This window comes from Hylobates moloch, unplaced genomic scaffold, assembly GCF_009828535.3.
Source record: "Hylobates moloch isolate HMO894 unplaced genomic scaffold, HMol_V3 SCAFFOLD_2, whole genome shotgun sequence".
Lineage (NCBI taxonomy): Eukaryota > Metazoa > Chordata > Mammalia > Primates > Hylobatidae > Hylobates > Hylobates moloch.
In genome coordinates, this window is record NW_026652277.1 from 66,735,230 (window position 1) to 66,748,544 (window position 13,315).

The following is a 13,315-nucleotide window of genomic DNA, read 5'->3' on the forward strand; positions in this document are numbered from 1 at the left end:
TTGTCAGGGGGAAATATATGCATTTCATTTCATTCAACAACCATTTATTGAACTCCTAGTATCTTTGGACTGATTTCAATGAGTGTGCCATTTAACAATAGGCACTGAGGTTAGTGAGATACTATTTGTAGAGGTAAAATGTAATAATAGTGGTGGCAATAAATATTGACATGTTTACAAAAGAATCAACAGAATTTGGCAACTGTGATACGGTGCTAAGGAAGCTGAAAAAAAATCCTAAAATTTTTTCAGGTTTAAGTCTTAGGTGACTAAAAGGATGGTGGTATAAAAATGAAAAAAGGCAAGTTAAGAGAAAGAGGTAACTTGACAAAATGAAAATAAATTCAATTTTAGATGCACTGAGTTTGAGGACATGCAAAAGAAAGATCTAGAAGTTATCTGGAAATATATGGCTAAAATGTTTGCATCTAAAAATAGAAATCTGGTAGTTTAATAGAGACACAATAGCTGAAGCTATGGAATGAGATAAGCAAGAGAAAGAGTGTACAGAAAGCAAGAGAACAAGGATAAGACTTAGGAATGTCACATTTAGAGGGTAGAAAGAGAGGAAAGAAGTTAGTTTCAGTTAGACAAGGGGAGGTGAAAGTACAATATAAGGGAAGCCAAGGGAGGAGGGATAAAAATTTCCAGTGCTGTACAGATGCAGAAGAAGATGAGGTATAAGAAAAAGCTATTGCTTTATTGAGGGATAGGAAGGTAATGTCATTAGTGAAATTAACAAAAACAGTTTCAACGAGTGGTGGAGCATAAACCAGTCCGGTAAGGCATTACCAACTGAGAAGGCGGAAGTAAAACAGAGGCACTAATTACTAACTGTCCTGAGTTTAACAGTTTCATTTGCATTTGAAAAAGGAAATCTCCTTTTACAGTTTTTTTTTTTTAAATCTATTATGTTACCAAAATTCTTAATATTCTTTAAATTTTCTTTCCATGACTCATTTGTCAAGATGATCTTCTTCTATTAACAAATATTTATTTTATAGCGTTGATTTACTAGATATACATTGAACCTTTTAAAATGACACATAAGAACTTTATACTATCTAGTTTTTTCCTTTCTTTCAAATACACCCATAATTTTCCAACACGAACATGCTTCAGTGACAATGAAGTCTCCCTGCCTCTCTGCTTTTGCACATATTCCCTTTGTGTGACATGCTGTCTTCCTTAATCTAAAAGACTCAGTTGAAAAATCAACTATTTTTAAAGTCTCCCTGACATACTCTTTCCTGTGTTTCTGCTGCAAACAGTTTACAAGCACTACTCACATTTGTAATTATGTGCTTACATGTTTGTCTGCCCTGGCTTGACTTACTTGAAATCCAGAACTGTTACCCTGCATCATGAGGATTTAGCATGTAGTAGGCACGGAGTAAATGTTTGTTGAATGAAAGAATGAACATATTAGGAAATCTTTTAAAATGCAATTGATTTCTCTCTCTTAAAAAAGCCAAGGAAGCATTCAATCTTAAGCATCTCTGCCAAGATTCTAACTAATGCTTTGAGAGTCTGTTCCATTTTACAAAGTTAAAAATTTACCTTTATGTTTTCGTAAAAAATCAATGCTTTTCTGCAGAACAGTAGATTTGTCCATCTTTCTAGCATTACCAGGAAGCATGGATCCCAGTTCTTTAATGAGAACATTAAATTGATCTCTACGTTTCTTTTCAGATTTGTTTCTAGATACTCTATGAAATGAAAAATATGCATTTTTTAAACAATCCATTTAATTACACAAGTAGTTTAATACAATGTTAATTTAGACATGACACAGCACGTACTTCTATCAACATAGATGGCAACAAATATCTCCTAGGTTACCAACAATATACAGTTAATTTGGGCAATAATTTTTCAGCTTAGTTTACTACTACAGAAAATTTTACAAATCATGCATTTGACATACATGTTTTTATGAAAATGCCACTAAGAAAAACTGCATTCAAATCACAAGTTTTATTTAATCTAATACTTCCAGTGATTGTTAACTTATATGGTTATTATAAATATATGTACTAAATGAATAAAGACGCTATTCTGTGTGAAGCAGTAACCAGTAAACAAAGAGCTATTGAGAAAAATAAACTTGATTACTTATAAAACAATCATTTTATGATACCTGTAATTATCTGCTTTGAAGTTAGATTTTCTAATTCAGTCTGTTTAAGCAAAGCATACTACTTTTCCAAAAGGTCAGAAGATATTTAATTTATAAACTACATACCAATATTCTAAGTTCTTCCACCTTGCTAATATATCTAAACTCCTAAAGCACATAGCTTTTGGAAATCATTAATTCACTATTTATTTACCATTATATTTATCTATTATTCATTTATTTACTATTTTATATCTCTAATCAAACTACCTTTTTGCTTTGTCCTTGTCATCTTCTTCCACCAACCCATCAAAAATACTACTGTCATCTCTAAAAGAAAGTGGATAGAGAAAGAGCAGACTCACTAAGCAACAGCAATATTAAAATGACATGTAAATCAACTCAGTTATGCCCTATGATTTTTGTAAAGTTAATGAGTTATAAAATTCAAACTACTAACCTATTTCCTAGTAAACATTTGAAAATCAAAATTCAGTAATAATTTTATTTTTAAGCTTATTACATAAATTGTAAAAGTATTTATACTTAGCTATATTATGAACACATCACGCTAAACAAGAATTTAACCAGTTTAAATATCTTGTTTCAAACTTTTAGTAATCAGTGCAAACTTACAGAAAGTCAGTGTTTGCCATTATATAAAATTATTTTTGTTAACTATAACAGCATAATTTTTTTCTTAGATATTTACTTTATAAAACCACAAATTACTTGTAAACATCACAATCTAATGCATTAACTTATATTTATACATTTCATTCATTTACTAATCCATTTGACAAGTATGTATTAGCATTCATGTGCTCTGTTCTGGACATGTTTAGTAAGCAATGAACAAGACATTTAGCTGCTTTCCTATAGTTTTTCCTTTTTTTCTGGAGACAGGGTCTTACTCTGCTGCCCAGACTGGAGTGCAGTTGCACAAACATGGCTCACTGCAGCCTCAACCTCCTGGGTTCAAGAAGTCCTCTTGCCTCAGCCTCCTGAGGAACTGGGACCACAGGTACATGCTACCATGACTGGCTAGTTTTTTAAATATTTTTGTAGAGATGGGGTCTTGCTATGTTGACCAGGCTGGTCTTGAACTCCTGGGCTCAAATGACCTTCCTATCTCAGCCTCCTAAAGTGTTGGGATTACAGATGTGAGCTGCCATACCCAGCCTCATTTTCTAGTAGATAGAAATAAGTATAAAAATGGGAGATGAGGCCAGGCGCAGTGGCTCACGCCTGTAATCCCAGCACTTTGGGAGGCCAAGGCGGGCGGATCACGAGGTCAGGAGATGGAGACCAACCTGGCTAACACGGTGAAACCCAGTCTCTACTAAAGATACAAAAACTTAGCCGGGCGTGGTGGTGGGCACCTGTAGTCCCCGCTACTCAGGAGGCTGAGGCAGGAGAATGGCGTGAACCCAGGAGGCGGAGCTTGCAGTGAGCTGAGACTGCACCACTGCACTCCAGCCTGGGCGACAGAGCGAGACTCCGTCTCAAAAAAAAAAAAAGAGATGAGTTTTAATTTTTTTTAAAGGGGTGATGTTTTAGTTACAAGAGTCTGAGTGGTTAGTGGGGAACATGTGAGCTAGGATCTAAGTCACAAGAAGGGGCTGGCTATGGGAAGATGTAAGGAAAGACTATTCCTAAAAAATAAAATCAAGAGCACTGGGGGCTAACTCAACCCTAGGAGCAATATTAAAGTTTCTGCCGATTTATGAGGTTTTATATAAATTCACTATTCACTCCTTTAGCCACACCTTTCTATGGCCTATAAAGGCCTATATGCTATCAAATGGAATCACTATGGAGATCACCTGTAACCTCCTATCATGGTGGAGGTGCATGTATGAACTTTGGGGATTCTATGTAGGCCCTGAAATTTATAAAAAATTTTTGTATGTATATGAATTTTCCGAGGACAGAGTTCATAACTTTCACGACATTCAGAGATAAGGAACCCATATTAATAATCACTGCTTTATGTCTGAAAACACAAATGTCATCCCCAGATGTCATACTATCTAGAATAGGAAAAGCATAATGCCAAATTCATATTTTATCCATCAAAGGCAGTAAAGAAATATCTTCTCCAAGAAAAAGACTATCATTAATTCCACCTGTAACTATGGCACAGTTCAAAGCTATTGACCTAGTGCAGGCAGGCCTCTTTAAGGAAGTTTCTTGCTCCTCAGATGTTAAGTTCTGGTGGAGTATACATCTTTACTATCTAGCTCATAAAAAGGGAGAAAAGCTGTCCCAAGATGTCAAAAGTCACTTCTGTGTACAAGTCTAGCTGCAAAACTCTTAAATCCCCAATGGATGGAGCACACCGAACAGTGCAATAAATGCATAACAACTTTAATGTCAGACAAACCAACACAAGTAAAAATTCCAGATCATATCTTACTAGCTATGTGACTTTAAACAAGTTATTTAACCTCTCTGACCTACAGTTTTCTCATTTGTAAAATCTTGCAGAATTATTGAGGTTAAATAACATGTAAAAAAGTATTCTGTACATTTGCTGTCAGAGTAGATGCTTTAAAAATGTTGTTGGATTATATCAAATTTAAGATATTATTGACTGTTAAGATCACCATTTTATGTGCCCTTAAGAAAAAGAGTGCTACCAATTAAATTATCATAAGATGCTAAAATGTAAAAAACAAAGACAACTTAAAGTCTTTTCTACTTTTACTTTAGGTTCAGGGGTGTATGTGTAGGTTTTTCATGTGGGTAGACTATGTGTCGCTGAGGTTTGGTGTACCAATGATCTCACCACCCAAGTAGTGAGCACAGTACCCAATAGTTTTTTAACCCTCACTGCCCCCTTCCACCCTCCTCCAAAAATTTCAAGTATTAAAATCAAAGGAATATGGAGATTTACCCTTTTCCCAAGAGTAAGATGTAAAGATTATAATTTTAACTAATGAAATCCTAATTATAGTTACCTCTTATCAGTCACAAATGCTAAGATGCTTGAAGGGATGAAGTTAGGTAAGAAGAAAAAGGACTCTAGAAGGTTCCAAGGAAACATTTGCAACTGTCAGAATTTCCTTCAGAGCAGCTATGACCAAATCACTAAAAATTACAGGTCAGGACTCATTTAAAACACACAAGCCATATGCTGCTGACTTTGGCTCTGGAAAATACTGATATACCTTACTTATTTTTTTACACTATATTTGTTTAATACAGAAACTGAATGCAATAGTAATTATGTTTAGGCATAAAACTCCTATCCATTTCATATAGACCATTATTCTAATAGTGCATTTTAAAATAACTATATATAACTTGAGTCTTCAAAAACATACCTGTCAACAATCGAGCTCATTTTACTACAGCTTACGGTAAACAACATAACATACTACGTTTTCGTCTTGTAGTAGACATTTGTACTTCTCCTTAGGTGAAAAGAAAAATAAATGGTCATTAGTTTTCTAAAAATCTTACTTCCACCAAGTTATCTTGAGAAATACTATATGTTATCACAGAGACTTCAAAACGTTTTGTTTGTACTGAAGACCAGAACATTATTTTCAAGCAAATACCTATGGCTGAGGTACATTTGAGGCTTCTTTTTCCCTCCTAAAAAACAACTACAAAAAAAAAAGTAATTCAGGCTCATATTAACTTTCTCTTTACTATCAATCAAAATAAAATGGACATTCTCAATATTCAGTATATATTTGACTATATAACCACAAATAGTCTGTAATAACACCATCTATTCCGCAATAAATATTTGTTGAAAGCCTATTTTCTGCTAAACAGTACAGCAGGGTTTGGGCACATAACAGTGAAAGACACAGTCCCTGTAGGAAAAATTTGCAACTGAGCAGGAAGATAGAAATCTAAATAATTATAGTAAGAGGTATAATGAAGGTATATACTGTGTAATGCTATCACTGGGCAAGGAACAATTATGTCTACCCGTGGGAATTAGAGGGGGGAAACAAGAGGAAATATTCTTGATGACAGTAAGTCTGTCAGGGAGTCAAAATTCTTTTTTAATGCAAATATGGTGCAGGCATGGGCAGCATCACCATCCTCTGAGAGCTTGTTTTCAAAGGCAAAATCTTAATAAACCAGATCTACATTTTCACAAGGGCTCCATGTGATAATGTATGACCACTTAAGTTTGAGAAGCAAAAGGCTGGAGGACAGAAACAGGTAATAGGTGAAAGAATTTCAAGCGATAGGAATGGCAATTTGTAAAGGCACAGGCCTTAGTGAGACAAAAGAATATCGTATTTGAGTAACTAAGAGGTTTAGCATTTTCCTTATGAAAAACCTGGGATGTTACAATTTAAAGTTTTAATTACTAGACCATAAAGTTTGAGAATACAAGTGGTAAACTGGCAAAGGCAAGTCAAGTACAGGACAGTCTTACTATAAAGAGTCTCATACCCAAATTGAAGGAAGTAAAACTTACTGCTTTAAAGCTGGATCACAAGCCTAAAATTTGTCTCTCTATATTCTATAGGTTGAGTATCCCTAATCTGAAAACCTGAAATCCAAAATGCTCCAAAATCTGAAAGCTTTTGAGCATCAACACAATGTTCAACATTCAAAGGAAATGCTCAATGGAGCATTTCTAAACCAGAGAAGATTAAAGATATTACAAGAACATGAGATTCTAAACATTCAGTCACTGTTTTCAAATGCACCTTCATGAAAGGAAATGAGAATAACCCTGGTAACATTGCTGCATTGCCTGTATGGTTACGGCTGCAAAAGTAGAACTGTGAGGGGCTCAGAATATTTTTTTTTCTTTTTGTTTTTGAGATGGGGTCTTAGTCTGTTGCCTAGGCTGGAGTGCTGTGGCATGATCATAGCTCACTGCTGCCTTGAAATCCTGGGCTCAAGCAATCCTGCCACTTCAGCCTCCTGAGTAGGCTGGGATTAAAGGTGCTCACTACCATACCCAGGGCTAAGAGTTTTTAAAAGAAAATGAGTGGCAGAGTCAAAGATAGAAATAATAAAATGAAAAGGACTAACACCAGGATGAAATGATGTGATTTTAAGTGTCTGAGGTAGCATCAGCAGATGGAACACAGAACTACAGAATTTTAGAGGTAGAAGAGAATTTAAAGACCACCTAAGTACATCCCTCTGGTCCAACAGACATATTTATCTTCATGGTAAAAACTGAGGCTGATTCTATCACTAGAACAAGAAGAACAGTATAAAAGTAATAGGGCAAATTTCAGTGAATTCAAAAATAATTGTTAACAGTAAAAAGTTCAAAAGGCCAGATCTGAGCCTTATAAGGCACCCAGTAAGCCATCGGTATGGCTTAATTATCAAAAAGTAGAAAATAAAACAAACTACCAAAAAAAAGGGCGGGGGGTGGTGGCGGGGACTGGGCAACACCAAGAATTAAGGGTTATACTACAGGAAGAGCCTTGCTGACTACTAGAAGGGTAAATCCAATATAGTTTAGAAGATGCAGGCTGATGCTTTATTAGGCTGTTTTACTACTGTCGTTAACAATATTCTTCTAAAAATTATTTGTTGTCCAGCTAATAGAACAACATAACATCTCTCTCTCTCTTTTTTGAGACGGGGTCTCCCTCTGTGGCCCAGGCTGGAGTGCAGTGGCGCGATCTCATCTCATTGCAACCTCCGCCTCCCAGGTTCAAGCGATTCTCCCGCCTCAGCCTCCTAAGTAGCTGGGATTACAGGCCCGGACTACCAGAAGCCAGCTAATTTTTATATTTTTAGTAGAGATGGGGTTTCACCATATTGGTCAGGCTGGTCTCGAACTCCCGAACTCCGGTGATCCACCCGCCTCAGCCTCCCAAAGTGCTGGGATTACAGGTGTGAGCCACCATGACCGGTCAGATATAACTCTTAACAGTCTAGCACAAGATCTTCGTCTTTCCAGCCAATTGACATACACATTTTACTTAAGGGAAAGGGAAAGGAATAAGTAAAATAGGCTGGACATGCACCCTAGAGCAAATGTTAGAAGATTTCCCTAAACTTTTTTAAATGGTGTCAAATTAACTTTAACAAGACAAACTGGTAAGGTGGAACAGCCCAAATACTTTGTTTGCAGACTACTGCAAGTCTCACACTTTCAATTCAGAGAGAGACTAGCTAGAGTCACACTTGTCCATGCTGTGGAGTCTAAGGATACAGATGCCATGCCACTTTCCTACACAAGCTGAAGTGGAATGTCAAACATATAATCTAATATAGAATACATTTCATTATTTTTTAAGTTCGACATCAGACCACAATGATAGGCAATGTCTTCAAAAGGATCAGCTGCAGTTACTGGAATCCAAAATTCACCAGTTATATTTAAAGTAACTAAAATAGTATAATTGGATTGTTTTATAACACAAAGGATAAATGCTTGAGGGGATGATATCCCATTTTACATGGTGTAATTATTATATATTGCATGCCTTTATCAAAACATCTCATGTACCCCATAAATAAATATATATACTAGGTACCCACACAAAGTAAAATTAAAATTAAAAATTCCAAAAAACAAAGTTCCCCAATTATAAAGGATCAAGTTACAGCTAGGAATCAAATGCTCCTTTACTTAAGCAACTTGAGATCAGAGTCATCTGGTGATATGACTTCCCAGCTCAACATGCATCACATTACTATTTTATTCATACACACGCGCATTTCCCCAATTTCTCAATATCATAATTTTGGTTAGGTGGTTATATTTGGAGTTAACATCATTATGACTCCGTAAATGCCAATTCACAGCTGAGCCATATAGTATACTATAATCACTTTTCCTTTTGAGCAGTTTTTTCTAGAGTTACCATTTCATTGTTTACCTAGTTTTGTTTATACTTACCACCAACTTAGCTACAAATTGTTCCCTGTCTATATCTACTATTTCTTCAAACACATTACACATTCTACCAATTTCACCTTCTCACAGCCGTATCTCTAGAAAATCTTCCAACCTGTTTCTATTGGGACTGGAAACTATCTACTAACCTGAGGACCAGCTGTCTTCTTGTGATCATTATTCATCATCATCCTGGTGATTCCCTGGGTCTCTAGTTAGGTCATATTCCCTGTTACTTGTATCCTATGCCTTCATCTTTTTTAGTTTACTTCTTTATTTTTGTTGAGTAATTCCTCCAATAACTGCCTAAGAAAGGGGACATGACAGGCAAATTTTTTAAGACTTCATAAGTCTAAAACTGTCATTAGTCTATCCTTAATCAATAGTTTAGTTGGATACTGAATACCTGGTTGAAAATCACTTTTCCCTCTGAATGCTGAAGGCTCCACTATCTTCTAGCTTCCAGTGTGGTGTCAAGAAGTGCAAAGCCATTCTGATTACCGATCCTTTAGATGTGACCTGTTACTTATTTCACTCTGGAAGCTCCTTTGTTTTCTAAAATTGAACAGTGATGTGCCCTGTTTTGGCTTGTTTTTATATCTGTACTGGTCACTCGACAGGCTTTTCCTAACTGGTAACTCATGTCCTCTAATTGTGGAGAGTTTTCTTGAGTTGTTCTCTATTCTTTGTTTTTCCCCTCTGTTTCCTTTCTCTCCTTCTGGAGCACTTATTTGAACATTGGAGATCCTGGACAGTTGTAATTTTCTTATTTTTTCTCTACCATTTTCCATTTCTTTGGCTCTTTGCTCTACTTTCAATAGATTTTATTTTTCAAACTTTCCAATGAGTTTTTCGTTTCTAATTTCATTTCTTACTGTTTCTCGTTCATATTTCATGGATATACCATCCCTCTTACCTTTATCTAAAGTTTGCGTTTAACTTTCGCCTGCCTAACTGCTCTCCATTTCCCCTAACTTGGTGTTTTACCTTTTGGTTTGGCCTTTGTCTTGCACATAAGAGGCTTTTCCTCAGCTGTCTACTGATCTCTGAACATGAGCTCATATTTAAGGGTAAGCACTAAAAAAACTGAAGCTCTGTGTGATACAGCTTGCTGACTGTTAACTTTACTGTAGGGCTATCAGGTTGAAATATTTCTTTGGGGAATTCTCAATGTCAGAATCTTTAGATCTTTTCTTTTAAGATGATTATAATTCAGAGAAAAGAATTATGTATCTTCTCAACTCTTGCCTGAAGAGTATAAAAACCTGGCACCCTGGGTTCTTAACCCTTCTATTTTTAACATGTCACCCCCATTCTCAGCCATGTTTGTGGCTCCTTTATTTTATCCTTACTAGGGAATAAATCTCCAGACTTCTGCTAAGATAGGAAAAAGGTGGTCGCTTTGGTTCCAAAGTTAAGAAAAGGATCCATGGAATATAATTACCCCTTAAATAGATTTGCAACAAATCATCCTGTTTTAGTGCCGCCATCACTCCTATTTCCAGAAATAGTTTTCAATTCACGAAAATTATAGAGGTTCTATAGTGCCAAGAAGTTTGTTTCAGCTTTCCCACAGCAGGCTTAAGATCCTGGGATTTGCAGAAAGTTACTATGCTCCCTTTTGCAGTCCCAAATTTTGTTGCTACTGTTTCTTCTCCATTCTCTCTGTCCTGTTATGTCTTTCATAAAAATCTTCTTACTTTAGCTTCAGTGAGGTTTCAAGAGAAAATGAAATTTAATTGTATTGTTTGCCATCTCTAGCAGTTTCCCATATTCTTTCTTCATCACTCTTAATTAGGCTTTCAGCCCCACCACTCCACTCAAATTGCTCACTCTTATTAGTTATCCCAAATCTCCATATTGCCAAGTCTAATGGCTGTTTTATTCTCTATTTGACCGTTAAGCAATATGTGATGTAGATGACCACTTCTGCATTTATTAAATACTTTCTTTTCTTGGTTCCAGTGACAGAATATTCTCCTGCTTTTCTACTCATCTTGCTGGCTGCTCCTTCTCCTCTAATTAATACTGGCATGTGCCAGGGCTGAATCCTTCTAAATCTGTATACACTTCCTAGATAAATCACACTTCTACATGCCAATGACTTCCAAATCCGCACCCCTAGAATAGATTGTCAAATGCAGTCAGATATCCAACTGCTTTTTAGACATTTCTACAGATTTTAAAGGTGTCCAAAATGTCATATACTTAAAACAGAACACTTAACTTTCTTCTGTGAATTTGCTTCTCTCCCAGTTTTTTTCCCCCAAACTGATATCCATATACTCTCCCCATCATTTACTGTATTCCAGTCACACTATGCTCTTTGCTCTTTATGTTCCTCAAACATTTCATTGTCTTTCTTGTTCTCACTACCTATAAAGCTCTGCTCTCAGATCTTCACACAGCTGGCTCCTTTTGCCATTCCAATCTCAACTAAAATTCCCCTTTTTCAATTAGGCTATCTCTGACTGCCTAATGAAAGCAGTCACCAGTCTCTACCACATTATCCCTTTTTTTGTATGTGTAAGACAAGGTCTCACTCTGTCTCCCAGGCTGGAATGCAGTGGCACAATCACAGCTCACTGTAGCCTCAACCTCCTAGGCTCAAGTCCTCCTGCCTCAGCCTCCCAAGTAGCTGGGATCACAGGCATATGTCATCATGCCCAGCTAATTTCTAAATTTTTGGTGGAGATGGGGTCTTCACCAAAAATGTTTGGTGCCCAGGCTGGTATCAAACTTCTAGGCTCACACAGTCCTCCCACCTGAGCCTCCCAAACTGCTAGGATTACAGGCACAAGGCTTACAGTGCCCAGCCTTACACTATCCATTTATCCATTTTAGTTCTCTGCACAGGACAAACCACAAATTTCTCACTTGTGTATTATTTGTGTTTCTCACTTGTGTATTATTCTTCTTCTAGAAGGCAGTTCTCACGACAGCAGGGACAGCTTCTGTCTTGTTCATCACTGAATCCCCAGTATCTAAAGTAATTATCAGAACATAGCTGGTACTACATTTGGTGGTAAATTAACACACAAAAATTTTTTAAAATTAAACTTTCCTTAAATTAGTGTGTCTAAATAGTTGATGGATTCTTTTATTTTTCTGGAAAAATATCATTTTATGATGCATTCTAAGATGCACCTTTCTTTACCTTTTGTACTCTTTGGATCTTTTAAACTGATTCTTCAGGAAACTATAGGTTCAAGGTACTCTTCTATATGACCAACCATAAGTCTCAGAATTCTGTTTAAACAAGAAAAAATGTTAGATTTATTCAACTTACATAGAAGTTTATCATTAAAAGGGTTTTTAAATAATTTTTAAACATAAAATTTAGAACTCTGTCACAAAAATGTATATAACCAATTTTAAATTCTATAAATTGTTTCTAAAAGAAAAATAACTTAAAACATGAATAAACTAAAACAATCACTTAATTTTGGTACAGAAGTTAAAAGATAAAAGTATTAAAAAACTGTAACTATAAAAATGTTAATGAGTATACAACATAAAAGGATAAAATTGTGACATCAATAACAAGGGGAGAGTAAGAAAGTTAAATTTTTATACGCAATTGAAGTTAGATTGCTGTACGCTTAAGACAGACTGTTTTAACTATAAGGTGTTTTTATATATAAGCCCCATGGTAATCACATGAGGATTGACACAAGAAAATGAGAGGGGAGTCAAAGCACAACTACAATAAATAAATAAATAAACAAACAAATAAATAAATAAGAAACACAGAGAAAAACAGGAGGAAAGGAAAAGAGGGACAACAGCACTACAAGAAAGACAGCAAGCCCTTCTCTATCAGTAACTACTTTAAACGTAAATGGATTAAACTCCTCAATCAAAATACATGGAGTGGCTGAATGGATTAAAAAAAAAAAAAAAAAAGAACCAACTGCATGTTGTCTCCAAGATTCACCTCAGATTTAAGAACAGAAGCTGAAAGTGAAAGAATGGAAAAATATATCCCATGCAAATGGCAGCCTAAAGAGTATAAGTGACCATACTTAGATAAAATAGATGTAAAGTCAAATACAACAAAGAAGGACATTATATAGTAATAAGAGTCAATTCATTAGGAAAATATAGCAATTATAAATATATATACACCCAACATCAGAGGACCCAAATATGTTAAGCAAACATCAATAGAACTGAAGGGAGAAACAGCTGATACAATAGTAGCAGGAGATGTCAATACCCCACTTTCAATAATGGACAGATAATCCAAGAGAAATCAAGAAGGAAAGCACAGACTTAAACAGTGTATCAGTACAGTCATCCTTCATTATCTGAGATGGACTGGTTCCAGGACCCCCCACCAAATATTA

At 35.7% G+C, this 13,315-nt stretch overlaps 1 protein-coding gene across 6 annotated transcripts in view; it reads right to left on the bottom strand.

The window, feature by feature from the left end:
* CLOCK (clock circadian regulator) overlaps nucleotides 1-13,315 on the bottom strand; it is a 118,337-nt gene that overhangs the window by 47,454 nt on the left and 57,568 nt on the right. For 4 of the 6 annotated variants that reach the window (XM_032151348.2, XM_058434345.1, XM_058434354.1 and 1 more), the window contains 5 exons: nucleotides 12,124-12,215; nucleotides 9,116-9,272; nucleotides 5,449-5,538; nucleotides 2,390-2,449; nucleotides 1,561-1,709 (listed from right to left, as the gene is read on the bottom strand). In XM_032151348.2, the coding sequence (XP_032007239.1) occupies nucleotides 1,561-1,709; nucleotides 2,390-2,449; nucleotides 5,449-5,495 (256 nt within the window). In that variant the 5' untranslated portion in view covers nucleotides 5,496-5,538; nucleotides 9,116-9,272; nucleotides 12,124-12,215. Of the gene's footprint in view, nucleotides 1-1,560; nucleotides 1,710-2,389; nucleotides 2,450-5,448; nucleotides 5,539-9,115; nucleotides 9,273-11,867; nucleotides 11,951-12,123; nucleotides 12,216-13,315 lie in introns of all 6 variants that reach the window. The other 2 variants (XM_058434357.1, XM_058434363.1) reach the window with 2 other exon arrangements.